General features: G+C 32.5%; 5 protein-coding genes and 1 long non-coding RNA gene across 13 annotated transcripts; 3 read left to right on the top strand and 3 right to left on the bottom strand.

The window, feature by feature from the left end:
- Window positions 1-138: 138 nt before the first annotated feature.
- On the top strand, window positions 139-6,261 carry LOC114874602. 5 transcript variants are annotated; one of them, XM_029184034.2, is made up of 8 exons: window positions 139-233; window positions 322-588; window positions 3,285-3,546; window positions 3,792-4,033; window positions 4,302-4,690; window positions 4,755-5,008; window positions 5,086-5,699; window positions 5,764-6,261. In XM_029184034.2, exons 2-8 carry the CDS (start codon window positions 554-556, stop codon window positions 6,203-6,205), a joined length of 2,238 nt encoding a protein of 745 aa, XP_029039867.1. In that variant the 5' UTR covers window positions 139-233; window positions 322-553; the 3' UTR covers window positions 6,206-6,261. The 5 variants fall into 5 exon arrangements, with proteins under 5 accessions (XP_029039867.1, XP_046142192.1, XP_029039868.1 ...); XM_046286236.1 differs by having other exon boundaries at window positions 140-233; window positions 316-588; window positions 4,305-4,690; XM_029184035.2 differs by having other exon boundaries at window positions 140-233; window positions 316-588.
- A 427-nt stretch (window positions 6,262-6,688) lies between these two features.
- On the top strand, window positions 6,689-9,538 carry LOC114874607 (programmed cell death protein 5). Of its 2 annotated transcripts, XR_003789126.2 has the most exons (5): window positions 6,689-6,862; window positions 7,097-7,205; window positions 7,267-7,430; window positions 7,505-7,626; window positions 9,460-9,538. XR_003789126.2 is itself a non-coding variant. In XM_029184047.2 (4 exons), exons 1-4 carry the CDS (start codon window positions 6,797-6,799, stop codon window positions 7,550-7,552), a joined length of 387 nt encoding a protein of 128 aa, XP_029039880.1. In that variant the 5' UTR covers window positions 6,689-6,796; the 3' UTR covers window positions 7,553-7,715. The 2 variants fall into 2 exon arrangements, 1 of the variants encoding a protein (XP_029039880.1); XM_029184047.2 differs by lacking the exon at window positions 9,460-9,538 and having other exon boundaries at window positions 7,505-7,715.
- On the bottom strand, window positions 7,831-10,802 carry LOC114874606 (protein disulfide-isomerase TMX3). The gene is made up of 10 exons (XM_029184046.2): window positions 10,499-10,802; window positions 10,260-10,308; window positions 10,110-10,149; window positions 9,879-10,042; window positions 9,612-9,795; window positions 9,400-9,544; window positions 9,087-9,327; window positions 8,820-9,012; window positions 8,555-8,747; window positions 7,831-8,478 (listed from the first exon to the last, which is right to left on the bottom strand). The coding sequence occupies exons 1-10, from the start codon at window positions 10,539-10,541 to the stop codon at window positions 8,444-8,446; spliced, it is 1,287 nt and encodes a 428-aa protein (XP_029039879.2). The 5' UTR covers window positions 10,542-10,802; the 3' UTR covers window positions 7,831-8,443.
- On the top strand, window positions 10,705-12,172 carry LOC123987918. Its single transcript, XR_006829527.1, has 2 exons — window positions 10,705-10,791; window positions 10,877-12,172. It is a non-coding gene; the product is annotated as an uncharacterized LOC123987918 (long non-coding RNA).
- An 11-nt stretch (window positions 12,173-12,183) lies between these two features.
- On the bottom strand, window positions 12,184-17,402 carry LOC114874605 (jouberin-like). 2 transcript variants are annotated; one of them, XM_029184044.2, is made up of 7 exons: window positions 16,789-17,402; window positions 14,929-16,660; window positions 14,711-14,859; window positions 14,289-14,642; window positions 14,064-14,219; window positions 13,538-13,986; window positions 12,184-13,453 (listed from the first exon to the last, which is right to left on the bottom strand). In XM_029184044.2, exons 2-7 carry the CDS (start codon window positions 16,517-16,519, stop codon window positions 12,190-12,192), a joined length of 3,963 nt encoding a protein of 1,320 aa, XP_029039877.2. In that variant the 5' UTR covers window positions 16,520-16,660; window positions 16,789-17,402; the 3' UTR covers window positions 12,184-12,189. The 2 variants fall into 2 exon arrangements, with proteins under 2 accessions (XP_029039877.2, XP_029039878.2); XM_029184045.2 differs by having other exon boundaries at window positions 16,860-17,402.
- Window positions 17,403-17,485: 83 nt separating this feature from the next.
- LOC114874570 (dynein axonemal intermediate chain 2) lies at window positions 17,486-20,117 on the bottom strand. 2 transcript variants are annotated; one of them, XM_029183956.2, is made up of 10 exons: window positions 19,921-20,117; window positions 19,671-19,832; window positions 19,345-19,603; window positions 19,026-19,279; window positions 18,800-18,959; window positions 18,538-18,730; window positions 18,318-18,453; window positions 18,110-18,256; window positions 17,822-18,037; window positions 17,486-17,725 (listed from the first exon to the last, which is right to left on the bottom strand). In XM_029183956.2, the coding sequence occupies exons 1-10, from the start codon at window positions 20,098-20,100 to the stop codon at window positions 17,687-17,689; spliced, it is 1,746 nt and encodes a 581-aa protein (XP_029039789.1). In that variant the 5' UTR covers window positions 20,101-20,117; the 3' UTR covers window positions 17,486-17,686. The 2 variants fall into 2 exon arrangements, with proteins under 2 accessions (XP_029039789.1, XP_029039790.1); XM_029183957.2 differs by having other exon boundaries at window positions 19,026-19,207.
- Window positions 20,118-20,338: the final 221 nt, after the last annotated feature.

Here is a 20,338-nt window from a genome sequence, read left to right as displayed (position 1 = left end):
AGTGGACATGTCGATATGTTACCGACTGTCGGCTAATAGAATGTCTTTTAAAAATATTTTTTTATTTTCATTCACACTTATTCGCGTTTATATAAAATAATTATTTTTATTTCGTGATTATTTCAGAAGGAATGGAAATAGGAAGAAAAACAGTATTGTATTGTATAATCGTTGATTGCACATTGTTAAATTATCCTTTCAATTATAAACAGCTATACATTACATAATACTATGTAAGTATTTTTTCTATTTTTTACCAATTTCAATTCATACATCAAGTTTCATTTATGTAATGAAATATAATGCTTCCTCGAGCGGTAGCCCCTGCTCGAGGGTTTCACAGGTTCGCAGCTGCGCAGGTGTATCGCCGGCACCTTCTCATTAACATCTTGGCCAAAAAGCCAGTCACGCCAGTAGAAGGATCTGGTACGGTCAAGTCATCCTATTGATCTTCATTCGCTAATACGTTTCGAACTTACGATAAGCTGTTTGATATCGGATACCCTTTGTAATCTGAGGAACCAAGGAAGTGATCGTTGAACAGGACGATGCAATGGGCGAGGGCAAAAGCGACCGTTCCAGCAAAAGGTAACGTCTTATCCTACTTACTTACTTCGAATAGCTTCGGCGGGAAACGAATTGCAGGCTATCGAACTCCTAAGGTTTAACGAACTTCTGAGGAAGAGACTTCCTCAAAAGCTATTTATAGAACTCGCTACTCTGTCTGCTTTTATGACCTCCTTACTCTTACTCGTTCAATGAAATTTTCTGGATTTATAAAGTGATCCATGACAAGAATAATAGTATCCTTCCTTTATCCCTAATTGCTTCCTAAGAATGTGAAAAATATCCTTCAAATCCAATGGACACCCTTTATTCTTATAAGCATAAAAAAAAATATTTTTCTTTACTAATAATAATTTGATGTTACCCGAAGATTGAAGAATATTGATCCTGAGGGGAATTCGGTGAAAGTAGATGTTAAATATGGAAATTGAGGGTTTCTAGAGGTTCGCTCGAATTATCATGTAAATTTATGGTGGATTCGTGTTTTCGTGGCGATCGAACAACGAAAGTAAATTCTCAATCATTTCTAATATTAGAGGATTCCTGTGGCTGACACAGATATCTTTAATCACTATGCAAATATTTTCACAATTATTTAGGATCACTTAAATGTATCAATTCTACTCGATCGCTTAAAAAGATTTCAAACAATAGATCAAATGAATACCGATAACGAGTGTCTCTAATCTATACGTTCGAATCGAAGTTTAATTTCCTGTCCTCGGTAAAAGCATCCCCCACTTCAGCTATTCATCATTCAAATAAGCGTTAAGTGCTTCCACGAGGTCTTCAAGTTATATCAGACTCTAGATGGGTGTTCAATTAACGATAAATTAAATTTTACTTTTTCTAATTTTCAATTCTTTTGAGGAGGACCTGTCCTTTATCCTGAAAAATGAGAACTGGTCTCCCCATATTCCAAACAAGCAACAACGATGTTCGATTGTCTCAATGCGATTACCGGAAAGCTTTCTAAAGCACGTGGCCTCCTTACTTCTTTAAAGTATACTCGCGTGCAAACATTGCCAACGAAATGCATCGGGAGATCAAATCACGCAAACCGGTAAAATTACTGACCATACCAGCTGGAAGAGCTGCGTGTGCGTGTGTCAACGCGCCAGTGACTATTATTTGTCCGTTCGAGTAAGAATGAACGAAAATCGGGGTCACCGGGCCACCACGTTGGACCCCACGTCGCGTTCTCCACCCTCGTGGCTAATAATTCGGCACACGAAACGGATACCGATGTAAAGAAGATAAGTCAAATTTGGATAGTAGTTATTTCTAAAAATATAAAAAATAATGGAGGCTCAGTTGCTCGATGTTTCTTCATCGCAATCTGTCCAAAAGTAATGGCAGCGATGGGATTCGAACCCATGCCTCCGAAGAGGGCCACGCTACCTTTTACCAACGCCATTTGTTTATTGCAAATTACATATAATTAATTTTTTTTCAATTAAATTAAGGACAAAATTAAAATTGTTCAAAAGGAGCTGATTAAGATGAAAAACGGTAGACGATTAAGAGAGACTCGTTCAGAATTTCAGTGTAATGCACCCTTTCGTTTAAAGTCTGGATAGAATCCAAATCCGTATCAATAATGAACAAATGCCTGGTATCGGGGCCAATTTGTAAGAGCACCGTAATTGTGTGCCAATCACGAAGGAACGTTAGTCAATTACACTCGATTCCTTATTTTGTAGGTCATGTTAGGGTATTGATTATTGAATGGGCATTTCTTTCAATTAATTACTCTCAAAAATTCTCTTTTTTTTCAATCTTATAGCATTTTAAAAAAGCACAGTAGGATGAAAGATAATAAGAAATATGTTTTGCATATTTTATCTTTTATAGATGATGCTGACTGCCCTGGGAATTAAAATAAAAATGTTTCTTATCTACAGAAACGATAACTCTTTAGAGAGGAGTCTGAAATCAAAAGCAAAAATAGCAGGAGATAAAATATGAATATTTTTATTACCCTCGATACCACACGAAAAGTTATTTAATTTTGTTTAAATAAAATTTAATTTAGAGAATAATTTAGAATACCCCCTATGTGGTAGCTGAGACTGTACTTGAATTTTGATAAGGTAGACCAATTTAATAATACTTTAGCTATCATCGATGATGTCCGGGGTAATATCTAAACGTTTCCGTGCACTTCAGTCGTTACGTTACAACGAAATTTCTTTTTCAGACCGCTCTTCGTAGATCGATGCGTCGTGTCTAGGAGGCTTGCTGTGTAAAGGCATTTAGCTTCGTACCACCCTTTTCCTGTCCCTCGTTTCACCCTCTTCGCGCAGCCCCGCCGCCCCCTTCATCATTCCACAGCTTCAGTCGAAAACCACTGAAAGATTTCAGTCCGTTCCGGGCATCCACCCGGGTCGGTGCTCCATCATTTCACGTTTACTTCGTATCAGACTCACGACAAAAGATTATTTTTACCAGCAAGTTGAAAATATGATCAGACACGATATTAAATCTATTTGGAAATTATTTTACTTAATTTGATATTTTACTTAATATCATTTTGTATTGAATTGAAATGAAACTGAAAGCAAAAAGCCGGCTCTTAAAGTCACACGTGCATACGTGCAAAGTATAAACAAGTAGAGATTATTTTTTGAACCCACGGCAAAATCGACGTAAAATGAAATAATGCTCCAGAGGAATTTAAAATTATTTATTTTTAATATCGTTTGATATCTTCCCAGGCAAAGGTCCTCCCAGAGAGCCAACAAGTCATCCTCGGACAGTGAGCTAGCGCAGGGTAAAAACAAAGGGCGGAAAAGCAAATCGAAGGAAAAATGGCCCTTACTCGAAGGGCTGACGGTCGATGAATTGGTTCGTTATCGAAGAAGACGCGTCGAAGGACAACCGAAAGACAACCTTGGAGTTTGTCCTGAAACGGAAGGCAATGATCTCGTCTCCGAATATGGTGAGGCGTTTCGTGCGAAAGGCGAGGAATCTCTAAAGGTTAGCGTTGTCCAGATATTATTTCAAAGATGTTTGTGAAATTATCGAAAAAATGAAATATATGATCTAGTTTGGATCATTGGCGTAATTGGGCAGGGGCCAAGGTGGGCCATAAATGTCGACTAGCCCCCTCGCTATTCCCCAATTCCAAAGCTCCTGATTACGCCATTGATTAATGTATACAATGTACTTCTAAATTCATTAAGCAACAATTTTCCAATTCATAGATGTACCCCTTACCGTAGGAAAGTATCTGGTTGGAAAGAAGCGAACGACTCGAGGATCTTCCGTTAAAGGATTTCGAAGAAGGTGGAAACAACACGGATGAAGAAGATCTTGATGAACAAGATAGAGAAAATATTGAGCTTCCAAGTGAATATAAAGTAACAGAAACTGCTGGGGTACAGAACAACGATAATACAATGGAGACTGATAATGCAAATTCTAAAATTATAAGCCATACCAATCAACCGTCTTTAACTAGAAGGTAAACTTGACATTCGTTGCTGTCTATAAGCATTAGGATACTTGCAACTGCTGTTAGTAATTTAGAATTCCTGTTATTTTATATTGGATCGATTGGATAAGATAATTGGATAAAGTTAAAAATCTATAATTCTATAGTTTTAAGACTCTGAAGTTCTAGTTATGCCAATGGCCATAATACTATTCCTTCCTCTACCATCTTCATCTTTAATAATTTCTTCTATAAAGTAACAGTTTAATAGGTCGAATTAATTTGAATTATAAAATAGCAGGAGAGGTGCATTAAAACGAAACGGAGAACCCTACCCCGATACGGAAACGTATTCATCGTACGTGGCTTACGAAGGTCAGCATAGACCCGAACTCGCCCGTAGACCTACCTCGTTAAAGATGGAAGGTGATATGAACACGATGACTGAAAAATGTGAAAAATTCATCGAATGGCTAAACGTCAGTCGACCGGAACTTCTGCGTGTACCGACGCACCTGAAACTCGAGGGTAATTTTGAAAGCTCCACGGAAAATCATGATAAGTATGTGCCATTTGTAGGGGTACGAAGGCCGGAATTATTGAGACGGAATACGAATTTGAAATTAGAAGGGGAATTTAATTTCGTAAAGGAGTATGCTGATGAATTCAAGAGACACGATAATAAAGGTAATTCTTGCAAATTACACCAACGCGTATACCATTTATTTTGTATTATTATTCTGTGTTACAGAACGTTTGCCACCAAAGAAATCCGATAATCACTTGAACGCTGAAAAGAATCCTCACAAAGAGAACAACACTGATAAGATGAATAACAATTCTCGTGGTAAAGAAGTGCAATTAACCATCGAGTCGAAGAAACATATAGTAGAGGAAGAAAATAAAAAACAGAAAAAAGAAATGGAGATGGATATGTTGATTTCAAAGTTAGAAGATCTGAAGAGTGAACCGCTGGAAATTCCAGAATACAAGGATGCATATAAGGCAAATTTACAATTTCTTTTTATGCCATATTAATTTTACTATTAGAATTATATAAACGAGAAATGTCTTACACGCAGGATTTCCCTAGAGAGAGACCTAAGATCGTAAAACCTGAAGATGAAATAGGACGAGCAGATGGCTCTAAAATATCTTCGTCTCCTACGCACAAATTTACAGCGAAAATTGATCAGGATCCAGAATATAAATCTAAATACTTGGATTATCAAAGAGATTATCCTGTCTATCGGAAACCACCACCATCCGTGAGATCGACGCTGATTCCTACGGAACATAGCCCTCGTTTTGTTAGACAAGGATCTAGGAGACACGATTATGAGCTTACCAGCGAGGTACAATCTCAGTACGTTCCTTACGGTCGTATACCAAGAGTTGAAACTCTAAAAATGCCAGCAAATTTACGTCTAGAAGGGAATATAGACCTTGAGCCAGAATATAGAACAGCTTATTGCACGAAACGTGATTATCAGTTATGCACCGAACCGAGAATGCATCGTAGACGAGACCGTAGTTTAAGTGCTTCCAGACATAAAGAGAATTATTGGATAAATAGTAACGTAGAACAGTTTGGTTATAAGAATGCAGCTCAAGATCAAAACGCGTTTCAAATAGTGAACACTCGAGTACACGAGGATACCATTTGCGAAAAACCACCGCCACCAACCAGTCGAAGGTTTGTATATAAATCAAAATTAATTGATATAGAAATAATTGAAATAAGAATAATTGTTATATAGAGGTTCAAGATCTTCCCAAATCCAAGCTCAAAGAGCAATGCAATCAGGTATGGTGGAGTGTAATACAAAAGATCGATCAACCAGCCCGACTTATCGACTTCACGTGTGTAATGTTGACGATGAACAGGGAGGTTTTCGACGCAGACGATCGCCACTTCAGTCTTCCGGAAGGATGTATAATCCTTCGCCTAACCATGTACTTCAAAGTGATACTACCAGACCATATTCTCCTAGTTTTGGAAAATCCGCTAAGCAACACAGTAATGATCAATCATTTGTTATTTTGGATAATCGAATTTTCGACAGGAACAAAAATGAAATTCGTAGAAGACGAGCAGATAGGAATTATAATATCGATAGTATACTTTCTCATTCTAAAGGGAAAACTAGGACATCAACAAATTGGATGCCACCGTGGTACGATAGTACAAATACTATTTAAAGCATTATAAACAATCTTTGAAACGATTAAAGAATAAAAAATAGCATCTTAGCTTTCTTCTAGTATAGATTTTTTGAGCCTCCTGTAAGTTCGACCCGATAATTATACATGTAGGCGCTTCATTAATATTCTTAATAAAAAATGGCTGAATGCCAATTACAATAAAACAATAAATATAACTTGTAATTTTCAGTCTCTTTTATGAATATTTTAAACATTTGCGATTGTAAATTGAAGAATTTGTAGTTTACTTATTTTTTAAGATTTTATTTATTTAAGGCTTTAAATTTGTAAATCGTCGCTCTTTTACGATTAATCCCAATTTATCCCAAAAGAGTAAATTATTAAATTATTATTAGACGACCATTTTCTCTAAAGAACCGTCGAATATAATTCAAATATGAATTTCAACCTTAACTGAGCGTGCGCAAATTAATTCGATTTGTATACTTTTGCCTACCTTCACGTTCCTTACCGCAAAACTATAATAGGAGTTTCGTTAGAATTGTGTGCGAGTGTTTACGACTAGAAAAACATTAAATTTCAAAGGTTTCTCAAAAATCGAATAGTTAACAACAAATACTTTTAAAAATGTCAGACCCAGAACTTGAAGCAATAAGGCAGCAACGATTAGCTCAGTTGCAATCTCAATATAAGGTAAATCAAGTATATGATTTCTGTCAAATACAGATTATTTTTAAATATTATAAATAACAAATTATATAACTATAGAGGTAAATCAGAATAATAATTGATCGTATGTAAAATCATTAGAATATCAATTTAACACTCTAGTATAGTTTCAGTTCTATGCGATTAAACTTATCTTGTTGAAGTTACTTCATCAAAATTAAGCTATTTATAATTGTTATTTAATTTTACTTCATTTAGCCTGGCAATGCAGAGAATAAACAAGCAATGGAAGAGAAAATGCAACAGATGCAAGAGATGAGAAATTCTATTCTAACCCAAGTATTAGATCAGTCAGCCAGAGCAAGATGTATGTTAATATAGTATCATTTTATATATTCAGTTATATGCAATACATATTTCTGTTTTAGTAAATACATTATCTCTTGGAAAACCTGAAAAGGGTAAAATGGTAGAAGATATGTTATTAAGCATGGCACAGAGAGGTCAGTTACCTGGTAAACTTGGAGAGAAAGAACTTATTAATTTGCTTGAAAGTATAAATCAGCAGACACAACAGAGAACTGTTGTTAAGGTAGTCATGATGTTTAACATATTTGTTTTGTCTTTTGGAAAGAAGTGAAATTAATGGTAAAAACTAAATTTCAGTTTGACAGGAGAAGAGCAGCATTGGATTCTGATGATGAAGATTTATAACACTTATAATTGTTACATGGTTTATGAAGCAGCGACAAAGCTTTTCTGATTTACTTTTTTGAATAACAATTGAGGTAACAATACACAACTATACGCTTAATTAGCTGTACATTTTTATTTTTTACAATATATTGAAATAAAAAGGAAAAAATTATGTATTGAATTAATGTTGATATTAATTTAGGTGTCATTTTCAATTATGTATATTATAACTTGTTAGTTATTTCCATTTATTTAGTTTTGTTCATTTTATTTGAGATTATTATTTAAAAAAAAGATTTAAATTATCACCTTTCTTTATTTAATATAAATAAATACATATTCAAATCACACAATAGTTTTCTGTTTTTAAGAAAAATCGTTTTTAGATGCTTTAAATCGAGCATCTAAAAAAATTTATATGTGGCAACTTACATAAACATTTCGTAGTATTTCAATATATTTATACAAACAAATATACATTTTTGGTTTCAAATACAATTTCACGGAACATTATTTACCATTCATATTCTTTACATAATTTTTTAATACGTTTTATATTTCATTTACTTACAATACAAGACAAATCCTCGGAGAGATTTAAAAAAGCTTGTTTAATTGTATAATTAGTATTGTCTTGCGAAAGTTCCGTTTACCCAAGATAATTTATTTTTAATATTATTCTATCTAACGTATAGAATATTTTCACTTTGTCAACTACGTAAACAATCGATATTACAATTTTTCACACCAAAAAATAATAAATAAAGTATCAGAAATTCAGAATTTTTTATAAATTCTAACTAAATAAAATTACGAAATGTAAAAAGCTAAATAAAATATACATCCTCTTTTCTTTAAAAAAATTTCTTAAGTCTAATACAACAATACAAGAACCAATTAGTTTTATTGTTAGTCTTTTTTCATATGATTTGCTCCTGGATGATCTACAAAATCACGCAATTAAGACACATGTATAATTTAAATATGTATACATATCAATTTTAAAAGAAAAAATTTTACCTTCTTCATCATCGTCTGCGTCTAAAATATCTGGACAACAGATACCATAACATATTAACGATAAAAATCCAGCTGGTAAACCAAATAAAACCATTGTCAAGATGGGATTACCCATCCACATCGCTGTAAGAGTTGTTTTTAGTTCGAACCATGATCTATAAATACGTATTAACCAACTGTTTCCGCCATATCGCTAAAAATTTGAAATTTTATTATTAATCTTCTATAATAACACTTCAGTATACAAAGATAATTCTTTATCTACCGGAGCACTTTCATTCCGAATCTGCTCTAGAAACAACTCTATCACGTGAGGAGTCAGTTTTTCTGTTTCGTCCTCTGGAATGTGATGGTGGTTTGTTGTAGTGTTAATAACAATTAAACTTGGTAATGGCAAAACCATCATTGCTATACTATTGACTAAATCAGGACTAGCTATCCAACCAAATTGAAAATGACTGGACAAAAAACGAAATTACAGTTAGTACTTGCAATGAAAATTTAATAAAAATATAACTATAATGGCACTTACTCGTGATATTTTCCTCGTTTACTTTTAATTATAGATTCTACCATATCTTTGAACTGTGTCATATGGGGAGGTACTTCTTCTAACTGATTTTCCTCTACCACTGCCAAGACCAGATTTTTATTTGTTAGAAACAATTGATTTATATTTCCTCGTGTAACTTTCGGAAATGTAGGAAAACGTTCTGCGTTTATCCATTTGTATACTGTTTCATTTAATTTTTCTATATCATCTATATCATGACCTATATCGTGAAGTCTTAAGATTAGTTAGTTGATATATATTTTGTAAATCTCAAATCTTTTATATGTATTACCAGTAAAATTATAATGCAAATTTTCTTTGTAAACGAACAATGCCGGAGTCTTTTTTACAGGAGCATGCTGACTGACAACATTTGGATGAGACTGATAGAAAAATGCATGTGGCTGAAACACATCTGCAGTCTTATGGTAAAATTCCTAAACATATAAATTTTTATAATTCATATTTTATATTAATTGACTAGTGAGGTATAAATTAAATTACCCATAATAATCCAGATCTTTCTCCAACGTACAAGAAATATAAATCGCGTTCGTTTTTTATTGTTTCAAAACTTTGAGTTTTTGTTATTTCTTGGACAGGTGGACCACTTACTCTCAATGCAAATTTTACTATTTCATCTCGCGTTCTATCCCCGTGATATACAAATTCTTGCTCACCTTTTAAACTGAATATAAATAAATGAATAAATGTATATTGTTATAGATACTGAATTTATAATATAGTAATGAATTTAACTTTTCTTCTTACAACAGAATTGTTGGAAATCCTTTAACTTTAAATGCATGAGCTACACTTGTAAATCTAGTACAATCAACCCGGCCTACTCTTATAGATGTTGCATGTAAATGTTGTGCAACATGAGCCCAAATTGGTTCCAAACGTTTACAGTGTGCACACCATGGTGCATACATCTAGAAAACAATACATGAAGTTTATAAATAATAATTTTACATTTATATGTAACTTATGTGTTTATACCATTACTAGCCATTGTCCATCTTTATGGATGTCCAAGAACCTACAAGATAAAAGCTTCAGTAAGAACATCAAGGTGCTTCGTATTAATAACAGTAGTACTTTGGTACTGAGTTTTACCAAATTTTTAAAGTAGAGTTAATCATTTTGTACCTGTCACTTAACTCCAGTACACGTGATGCTGTTACCTCAGTGAAAATACCTGGAAAATTTATTTACATTTTAATAATATAAATTATACTTATACTATATTGAATGTGCTGAACATTAAACAGCACTGAATTATCGATCGATCACGTTTGAAGGTTATAAAATGTACTTTATAATAAATTTTTTATCATTAAAGGGAATTGCAGTTGACAAATAGTTAATCTAAAGAAATGTATATTCACCATAGAGGGTTGCGACGAGCACGAATTTCGTTATTGTTACCATTGCAGCAACAGGACTCTTAATCGGAGAAAACCTGCTTCTTTTACCGTGTAAGGTCCAAAATATTACGTTTAAACGATTTATTTTCACATAATCATAATGATTAACATTTTTAGTTGTGTAAATTGCAACGAGAATAAAATTCAGCACATCTTTAACATGTTTTCGTTTTACAACGCCACACGATCCTCATGCCGGCTCCTTCTGAACCATCCTGAATGCTGACTTTTGTATTTTAAATCCGACGTACGAGGTCTTTATTCACTTATGAAATGCATAGAGAGGGGAATAAAAAATGCACTAATTACAAATTTAAAATAGGTGAATACCTTTTACAGAGATTATCGAAAACTACAAAATTGAAAGGCGATCAAGTGAAGAAGCAGCCACAGAAATTTTTATCATATTTGTTTTAATATGTTATTTAAAACAGTGTGGCGAAATTCAATTACAAAATATTATTAATTGAATCACTCTGCGTAATTGTGTTACCATACCAATTATTAATCTTCAGGGAATTATCCACGCTGCAAAATAAATTAATTGGTAAGTTGAATGCTAATGAAAAATGATATTTATAGAAACAGGAATTTATTTATACATTTTATAAATAAACATTGTGCACCTCGATCGAATATATGCAAATAAAATTATAAATCTTTGTCGGTTGCAAATATGAGCGTATAAAAATGTTACGAGTTATCAGATTTGATTCGTATCTTCGGTTTCCGGATTGGATTCATCATCATCATCAAAATCCTGAAAGATTTTTAATTTATCTCTTTCGCTAAAAATAATTGAAAGTCATATATTTTTTGTTTATAAATTTTTAACAACTCACGTATCAATTTAATCGATAATTGAACTATCAGTAAGATCGTTAAGTAACATTATTAGAAAAATATAGAACGAATGGACGATATTGAAGAAGAGCATAATGAAGAATATGTATACATAGCAAAAGAATAAGAAAGGTATGAAAATAATGGTAACACCAATAGTTGCCAATGTTGTCAATATACTACCCATATTATCTTTTCTTTCACGAAATTCAATTTTTAATTCATATGTAACGAATTTAGTATTAGATCGAATTTTCTAACTTCTTATTTTTTACATACTTAATGGAACATATTTTGTAATCAAAAAATTGCATACCTCTTCTTCGTTTATCGTACCAATTGTATTGATATCGATCAAGTTAAATAAGAGTATAAAATAAATTGTGAGTGCTGCGTTAGCTAAATTCGTTAGGTATAAAGAATATAAATATGTTATATATAAGAATGGAAGAACAACTAATTTCAAGTAAATTATAATTATTCCTCGTAAAAAGTGTCCCATATCCGAGATGTAAAGATTCTGTGTAGACATCGGGTTATTTAACTAGCTTCACTTATTTTTCAATCGGTACCGATTCATGTTTTCCGGAAGTAAACAATTTTTTATTTTGAATTGTTTTATTTTGAAATGTATAAAAAAATATACACATAAATAGATATAAGAAACAATAACAACACACATCTCGCAAATTATTAATTTATGTAAATATAAAATACTGAATTATGTAAAGGTACTGTATACTGAATAAAATATTTAAGCATCGAAGGTAGACTTCGAAAAATCATCCCGAACTCAGTGTTTTAATAAATTATTTTAAATCTATCTTCTTCCTAGGCTTTGGTATTGGGACTTCATTCTCTATAATAAAAGTTGCATTGCTAGCCACTGAACTATCACTGTCAGAACGCTTTGCAACATTTGATTCATTTTCTGTATCACTTAAATCTCTATCCTCAATTATTTTTATTGATTCTTTATCGATTCTTTCTACAACATAAGTCCCAGTACTACCAGATGAATTCGAATCATCATTCTTAAAACGATTATTCTTATGAAAAACTAATGACTTAAAATTATGTTCTTTGGGTTGAATAATGAAACTGGATTCCATATTTTCATGTGGTTTAGTTTTCACAGTTTCACTGTGAACTTTAGTCTTCTGATAGTTTGTTGCACTATCAGAGAAAGTCTTTGCATGATCGTCTTTAAATAGATCATGGCTTCCTATTTCTTTAGCGCTTTTTGATCTCTTCTTCCATTTTGTATCTTCCAACGTTTTGAGTTCTATTACTTCCTGTTTATCACTGCTCGTCGCAGTTGATTCCATATAAGAATTCTCATTATTTAAATATGCTGATTTGTTTTTCCTTGATTTAGTTCTATTATTCTCTACGTTTTCGCTTAAACTCGTTAAGGGTTTACTTATACTGGTTTCTTGAATGAGATTCCATCCAGACTCCACGTCACCCGGTGATTTTGATGTATTCGATAAAATTCTATCAATCTTCTCAATAATATTATACAAACGACTAGCACTTTTACTTTTTAACGTTTGTCCAGCTTCGTTTAATCGCTGAAGTTTTATTCTTGCATTGCTGTACTTATCACCTTTCTCTGAAGAAGCACCATCAGGTGATTTATAAAGACTAGAATTGTAACTATGACTAGACTGTAAGCTTCTTTCTTTTGAAGCATTCTCTGGTATTTCATCTTTATCTTTCAATCGTGCTTGCTCTCTAGATCTTACAGAGGTGTTTAAAAATCTCACAGAAATATCGTTGTTGTTTACAGTACTCTCAGTCTCTCCAAATATTTTTAAACCTACATCTTCTCCAGTAGCGTCTCTGTTAAATCGTAAAACTTTCACTGGCGCGGCATTGCCGAAAGTTGAAAAAGCTAATACATGATCGTAAGGATGATAGTCCACGCAAGTAACAGCTCGACAGTTTCTGTCAAAGGTATATTCAGCGAGCAAGTTTCCAGTTTCTAAATTCCATACGTTCAACGAGGAGTCTTCACCACCGCAAAGTATCAGACTGCCACAAGGAGAAATACAAGCTGTTGATTGTATCCTATAAGCAATATTTGAAATAAACATGATACAGTTTTTAATATAAACTTAAAGTAGTAATTAAGAAGACGTAATGCTCAAATACCTCTGATTATTTAATTCATTGTACTTTTGTAATACTACACCAGTTGCAAGATCCAACATTCTCAATCCATTGTTTCTCGAATGAACAAGAAGCCTGGATTCTAAAGGGTGTAAAACAATGGTATTGATTATGACTCCATCAATATCTCTAACTCTTATCTTTCTTGATATGTGCCATTCTTTTCTAGACGAAATTTTCCGACTTTTCTTTACCGTCCATACTATTATTATCCCAACGCTATCTGCCGTTAATAAGTTACTGTTCTTCTGAAAGCACATAGAATTTACAAAACCCTCGTGGCCTTCTAATTCTTGGCTGAGGTGACGATTTTTTAACTTTTTATCTCGTATCCAAATACGTGCTATCTGATCGTAACATCCTGTTGCTACTATAGCAGGATTTTCAAGATCAAATTTACCACAGTACACGTACAACGGATGAGGCATCATCTAGGGCAAAGGAAATCCAGTTTTAATTTAACTTCTGCTTCTTCTAAACGTGGATATTTAACCAAGTACTTGCTAACTTCTATATGTTGTACAATTTGATTTTCTACATCCCAGATACGAGCTGTTTGATCAGATGAAACAGAAAGTAGAGACTTGTCGTCGTTAGACCAGTTTAGAGAATAAACGAAAGTATTGTGTCCTGAAAATCGAACATGGATCTTCTTCGTTTCCACCTGACAACAATTATTATTATTATTATTGTTGTTACAATTATCATCATAGTGTTTTATAGTTGCATTTACCTCGTAGACAATGATAGGATAATCGTGTTCCTCGGAGAAACTACAAGCCAAATATTTACCCTCGTTGCTGAAAGCAACGTAGAAACACCCATTTTCACTGGTATCGGTTTCAAAAATAGTTTCATTTGGTATTTTGCAAGATTGCGCTGCTAATCTTGTCCATTTTGGTAAATTTATTAAGTCTGAAGAACGTACGGACGTCTTTTGTGTTTCGTTTGACGCTTTTGATAAATCATGTAAAGATAACTGTTGATAGAAAACAGGTTCTAACTTAGGTGGTTCGATGGATGCTAGAGTAATAAATAAGCTGCTGGGATATTTCTCTCTGGTGTTTGATTTCCACCATGTGTACACCTGTGAACGGTAAATTATTATTAGAAACTGAAATTCCAAGTGATGTAGGGCATGTTAATTTTACTTACTTCACACGTATGAAGATTTTCGAATTTTCTCAAGTTTTGTCGAGGTTTATACAGTTGTAATCGAACTTTTTTATTAATATGTAAAACATTATTTCGTCCTACGGGTTTCAGAAAAGCCCATGCAACTTTGCACCAGCAACCTTCGTGTCCTATGAAAATAATTCAAATAACATTAGATTTTATACATAGAAAAGAATTTAAAAACATATAAAACCTACCAAATTTATCATAATTAAAGCTTGCTTCTGCGAAACTCAAAAGATCAACGATTTCAAAAAGAATTACCACTTGTTCGTTGTCCACCTTCAAAAGTGCATCGAAATCATGTTCAAAGACCAGCTCTTCCTCCCACACTGGTATCATAGATTTATTCTCTTTAAAATCAAATTTACCAGTTATTATGGGCTGTAAATACGTAGCAGTACCATGTTCGCATTTTAAATATTTCCCATTCTCAGCATTTACAATGTGAACCTTTACCATAGGATGTTTTGTTATATAATCAACCTCTAACATATCCGCTCTATGGATCGTTACAGATATATACTTTGTATCAGTCTTTTTCTTCTTCTTTTTCTTTTTTGTATCCTCCTCGACACGAATGGACGGAGTATGCGAAGAAGAAGAAACATTTTTACCAACACTTTTCTTCTTATCCTTTCTGCTTTGTGATCTAGAGTGATGCTCTCTTCTTCTCCTATTAGATTTTAATTTATTCTCATAACAAGCTTCTGTTGCACGATTCTCATCAAGATCCTCGTTTTCAGTGGAGGATATTATACATTCGCTAGAATTTCTTAGACGATCCTTCTTAAAGTCATCCTCAGACTCAAACACCGAATGCTGTTTACGGTTCCTTTTACTTTTTCCCTTTACAAATTCTTCAGAAGAATAATTATCGTCAACTTCTTCCGAGCTCTGTGAACTATTTGAATTATCTGAGGCATCATTTTTATTGGAATGTTTCTTCTTATTCCTTCCAATAAAATTATTGAACCGCTTGTTATCTACTGCTACATTGTTCATGGAGTCGTTTAAATTTTCTACTTCATTTGAAGGATTTTTATCGCTAGAGGAATCTTGAGAACTTGGATTGTCAACTACAAGAAGCTCATCTTCCAACTGATCAACTTCTTTAATTTCAATCTTTGGGTCTTCGTGATTGTGATCGGTTTCTATTCTAAGAATTTCCTCGTTCTCTGAAAGAAACGCTTTATTATCGTAAACGGAGAATGATTTTTGAGTCGATGATTGTCGTATCGCTGGCAATGATCTCTTTCTTCTATTCCAGGGAACATTTCTCGCTTCCGGTAAACGTATCACACTGTTGTCTTTCGACCAACGCTTTCTTGCCGGCTTCTTCAACTCCTCCACAGGACTTTTTATCGTAGCCCATTGCTTTCTGCTATGAGATTTTTCCTCGACGTTTTGTTCATCTTTTTTATAAGTTGAAGACTCTTGAAATTCCTCGATTAAATCTAACGAATCGATAATCTTTATATCATCCTGTTCTTCTTCAAAGCTTTCACGTTTAGACGGACTAATATTTGATCTTCTATTTCTTTTATTCGTTTTGGAAAAATATTTTAAATTATTCAAAGATATGTCTGCAGCTTTTTTATGTGACTCAATATTTTCAATATGTCTCTCTTCTTTATATTCTCTATGAATATCTACAATAACATCCACTGACTTTGATGCCAGTTTTGATAAATCTGAAGAATCCGCGTTACTTAATTTCTTTGTTTTATTTGTGTTGAATTTTTGCATTTCATGATTGGATTTGTTTATAAATGATGTTAAATTCATGTTGTCTAAATGCTGCTTTATCTTCTTCTACTTCACTCCAAGGTGAATCATCTAAGTCAAGTTGCCAGGATGAGTTATATTTTCTTGAGATAAGAAGAAAGTTCTAAGGGATCATTATATAGTGTGCAGAACCTGCTTTCACTGTTAAAGGAAAATAAACATGAATTTACAAATAATTTATATTTTATTGCATTTTTTGAAAAGCACATTTACAACATAAAGATTTTGTATGATACAAAAGAAAATGAAGCAACTGAAATACTGCTTACTTGTTTTTCCTTTATCCAAGTAGTGCAGTAATAGAAATTAATTCAACATTTTCTTTTCTACTAATACTTACATTGAAATTATTTTATTGATACATAGTTTCCCAGTCAATACTGAGTTTTATATACAGAGGTATTGTAATTATCTTCATTTTCGTGAAAATTCCTTCTGCTGATACATAAATTAATATGATTGATTAGCTTTTTTACATCAATAAGCTTCATCATTTAAAGTTATTGCCATACCTAAAACAGTGACTACTACCGACAATATGGCACCGGGGTATCAGGGACCCCGATGTATCGGTGGCGCTCTCTGTGTACCGACATATCATTTTGGGGTGTCAGGGACCCCGCCGCTTTATTATGCTGGGGGTCTGTGGACCCCGATTGGGGTTTCGAGGACCCCGCTGTTCTACTATGCGGGGTTTTGAGGACCCCGTACTTGTAAATAATTAAGAAATTATTCACTCACAAACAATGTAAATGATATATTTGTAAATCACAAATGATTTCCAATCAATTACAGTTAATAGTTATCACAAAATCTGTTCATTATAAAAAATTACTAAAAACTTCCGGCTCACATCATGACTGAAATAAAATTGCTAATTACAAAAGAACTAATTTGTCACAAACGTTAAAAATAGACTCACAATCAATCCCAAATGAAATTTTGAACGAAATACACTAAGAAAAATTAAAAATAATCATATTTTATTATTTCTTCCGGCTAGCTTCATTATAGATATATATATACATATTTATTTACAGTTCAATATTAGTTTTGGACAAAGCTTTATGTTTAATTTATCAATATAAATCCATTTAGAGGCGTCATGATCAGTGATAATTTGATACTATAATTATAATTACAAAACAAATCATTTATAAAAGTTTTTTAACTGATTACTTCATTTGTTTCTTCTTTTAACATTTCCTAATAAAGAATAACAAATTTGTTAATCAAAATAAGGTCTTAATACTTGATTTGATGTTAAACTATATGTTTTAATGGCAATTTATTTATACTTACTGCTTTTATAGCTGTTTCATAGTCTTCTTCACAATGCTTTAATATATTATTTACATTTGAATTAAGGCATTGGGAACTTACTTTCTCTTCTGTTCTTGTATTTATTGTTGAAGAATCAATTTCAACATTGGTATTTCGAAGGGATTTCATTTTTAATCTTAATTCTCTGTTCTTAGCTTCTATTACTTTTTCCCTGCGTGTCTCTCTGTCGAGAAGCTATAAATTTTAATAAGATTAGTTTTATAATAGTAGTATTTAGTATAGCACTACAATTTTGACGAAACTTACTGCTGTAAATAGAAGCTTATCATTTTTTTGATTAGTTGTCAATGCTTCTGAGAATTCGAGTAAAAATACTGTTCCTTTTTTATTAGCAACTGCAGCTAATTGTCCTTCTTCGTGCGGTTTTACGTAAGTTAAAACTTCATCACAAACCTAATATGTATTATTTTTAAAATATTAATAACGAATATAAATAGTAATTAAAGAAACATACTTTCATGCTAAGAATTGGAGAATCTTGTTGAATCAGTAGATCCCATACATCCAGAGTTCCATCCATTTTTATTAAAAAAAATACAGAAAATCGGGTTACACTCCATGCTCCACCTGTTAAGAAATCTCTGTGACCACTAAAAAATAATTTTAATAACGTTTTAATACATAGTTTTCATGAACGTTAATAAGACAAAATAAAAAATTTTAAACACATTTACGATGTCCAAGCAATACAAGATTCCTTGCAATCTTCAGACCATATTCTCGTTGTCCAATCGCCAACAGTCAGAAAATTTTTAACAAAAGTTGGATTTCTTTCTAGACTTATCACAGGTCCATATTGTGCTTTGAATTTAGTTGCAATTTTCTCAGCTGGAGTTTTACCTTTACGATTTCCTGATATTACTATTCCTAAAAATATAAAACATTTTTATACGCAACAAACTTAAAAATACTAAATTAAACTTAAGATCATTTTACCATTTTCAAGACCACACATAAAACGTGTACCCATAGATGGTTCGAATTGCAATGCTGAAATTCCAATTGCTTTATCAACATTTTGATTATCAGGCTTGCATAAATCTATTACCAATGTTTCTGTAGGTGCTTGTAATTTTCTTATATCCCACCACATTATCTAAAATTCATACTCTCTGTTATATACTTATAATATTGTATATTTCTTTTAAGTACTTTATTTTACCTGTCCATCTTTTGAAGCGCTAAAAAATTCAGTATTAGTTTTAGAATTTATCCATAGGACTTCATTACACACATCTCTGTGACTAGACTGAATTAAACTTGTTTCAACTGGTTCTGATCCTTTCCTGATATCCCAACAAGCTACTTGTCCAGTCGTTAATCCGCTGATCAATAGATTGCTATCTTTGGGATTGTATTCAACTGTTAAACTTGGACAACATGATTTCAGTGCTATATAAGGTGTATTTGGATTTTCTACAAATTCAGGATATAGTCATTTGAACGCTTTGATTCACGTATTTTCAAAGTATCTAACTTACCCACATCCCAAATGTATGATAAAGGTTTGTCATTGACTCCATTTCTAAAATCATCAGTACAGTAACTAGCTGCAAAACGATTTCCTTGATCTGGTGACCAGGAAAGATGTGTTACTCGTCTCTTTATTGGTAACACATCACGATATACATTAACTGTCCGTGAGTATGCTCTTTGTACTAAGGAAGTTGGTTTCATATAACTAAAATACTGTTCATAGATGTTACAAGCATTATTTTGTAATACATATTGTTCCATTGGCTAGAACGAACATATTATTAGTGTTAAGCTGTAATAAAGTATTAAATATAATGGAAAATGTAATTACAGGTAACAATTGAAGCATTGTGTGAATGTACAATTCATCTTTTTCTATTTTACGCTTATATCTCACTGTCTGTTCTGTATCCTTCACATTTAAATCCTTTGGCCAGCCACCTTCAGAATGATACATTCCACTAGATTTAAATTTTGCAGTGTTTGTGTTTACCTAAAAAATATTAATGACAATAGTATTGTGTGACATAATAGCATCTATACATATACATATATCATGTAACTTTAATATTTATCTGTACCTCATGAAGAGAATATATCTTGCCACATTGAGTTCCCTGCGTTGAGGGATCTACTCGAATATAATTATTCATGTACTCTGAATGTGGTTTGATATCAGCTTCTATTTTCTGATAATTTGAAAAATTACATTGTTTTCCAAACTGCTGTCGCTTTTTTGTGTAAGTATAATTTACATTCATGTTCTTATATTTTAATATAATAAACGCGAGGTTTTAATAATTATTACAAAACACTTTATTGAAATTAACTGTTTCTTTTTTTTTTCAAAAGCTTTGATATAATTCTTAACTTAGTATCATAATTATGTTACTTATTATATATTAAAGAATTACGCTGAGATACTGTATTAAAAATCTGCATATAATATCTATTAAAACTTTTATGATTGAGACCAATACACTCAATGACTGTATATAT

The sequence above is a fragment of the Osmia bicornis genome, chromosome 6, assembly GCF_907164935.1.
Source record: "Osmia bicornis bicornis chromosome 6, iOsmBic2.1, whole genome shotgun sequence".
Taxonomy (NCBI): Eukaryota; Metazoa; Arthropoda; class Insecta; order Hymenoptera; family Megachilidae; genus Osmia; species Osmia bicornis.
This window is presented reverse-complemented; position numbering and strand designations above follow the sequence as displayed.

Bases quoted from the DNA above. Each gene is read 5' to 3' on its own strand.
- LOC114874602 (XM_029184034.2), top strand. From the start codon at position 554: ATGGGCGAGGGCAAAAGCGACCGTTCCAGCAAAAG. The intron at 589-3,284 runs GTAACGTCTTAT...ATATCTTCCCAG, and splicing joins AGCGACCGTTCCAGCAAAAG to GCAAAGGTCCTCCCAGAGAG. The intron at 5,009-5,085 runs GCAAATTTACAA...TCTTACACGCAG, and splicing joins AATACAAGGATGCATATAAG to GATTTCCCTAGAGAGAGACC.
- LOC114874606 (XM_029184046.2), bottom strand. From the start codon at position 10,541: ATGGTAACAATAACGAAATTCGTGCTCGTCGCAACCCTCTATG. The intron at 9,545-9,611 runs GTAATTTAATTT...TTATATGTTTAG, and splicing joins AAAGATCTGGATTATTATGG to GAATTTTACCATAAGACTGC. The intron at 9,328-9,399 runs GTAATACATATA...TTCACGATATAG, and splicing joins TTTGCATTATAATTTTACTG to GTCATGATATAGATGATATA.
- LOC114874605 (XM_029184044.2), bottom strand. From the start codon at position 16,519: ATGAATTTAACATCATTTATAAACAAATCCAATCATGAAATGCAAAAA. The intron at 14,860-14,928 runs GTAGGTTTTATA...TTATTTTCATAG, and splicing joins CTTTAATTATGATAAATTTG to GACACGAAGGTTGCTGGTGC. The intron at 13,454-13,537 runs GTATTTGAGCAT...TATTGCTTATAG, and splicing joins AATGAATTAAATAATCAGAG to GATACAATCAACAGCTTGTA.
- LOC114874607 (XM_029184047.2), top strand. From the start codon at position 6,797: ATGTCAGACCCAGAACTTGAAGCAATAAGGCAGCAACGATTAGCTCAG. The intron at 7,206-7,266 runs GTATGTTAATAT...TTTCTGTTTTAG, and splicing joins TCAGTCAGCCAGAGCAAGAT to TAAATACATTATCTCTTGGA. The intron at 7,431-7,504 runs GTAGTCATGATG...ACTAAATTTCAG, and splicing joins AACAGAGAACTGTTGTTAAG to TTTGACAGGAGAAGAGCAGC.
- LOC114874570 (XM_029183956.2), bottom strand. From the start codon at position 20,100: ATGAATGTAAATTATACTTACACAAAAAAGCGACAGCAGTTTGGAAAA. The intron at 18,960-19,025 runs GTAAAATAAAGT...TATGAATTTTAG, and splicing joins GCGCTTCAAAAGATGGACAG to ATAATGTGGTGGGATATAAG. The intron at 18,038-18,109 runs GTAAGTTTCGTC...TAAAATTTATAG, and splicing joins ATAAGCTTCTATTTACAGCA to CTTCTCGACAGAGAGACACG.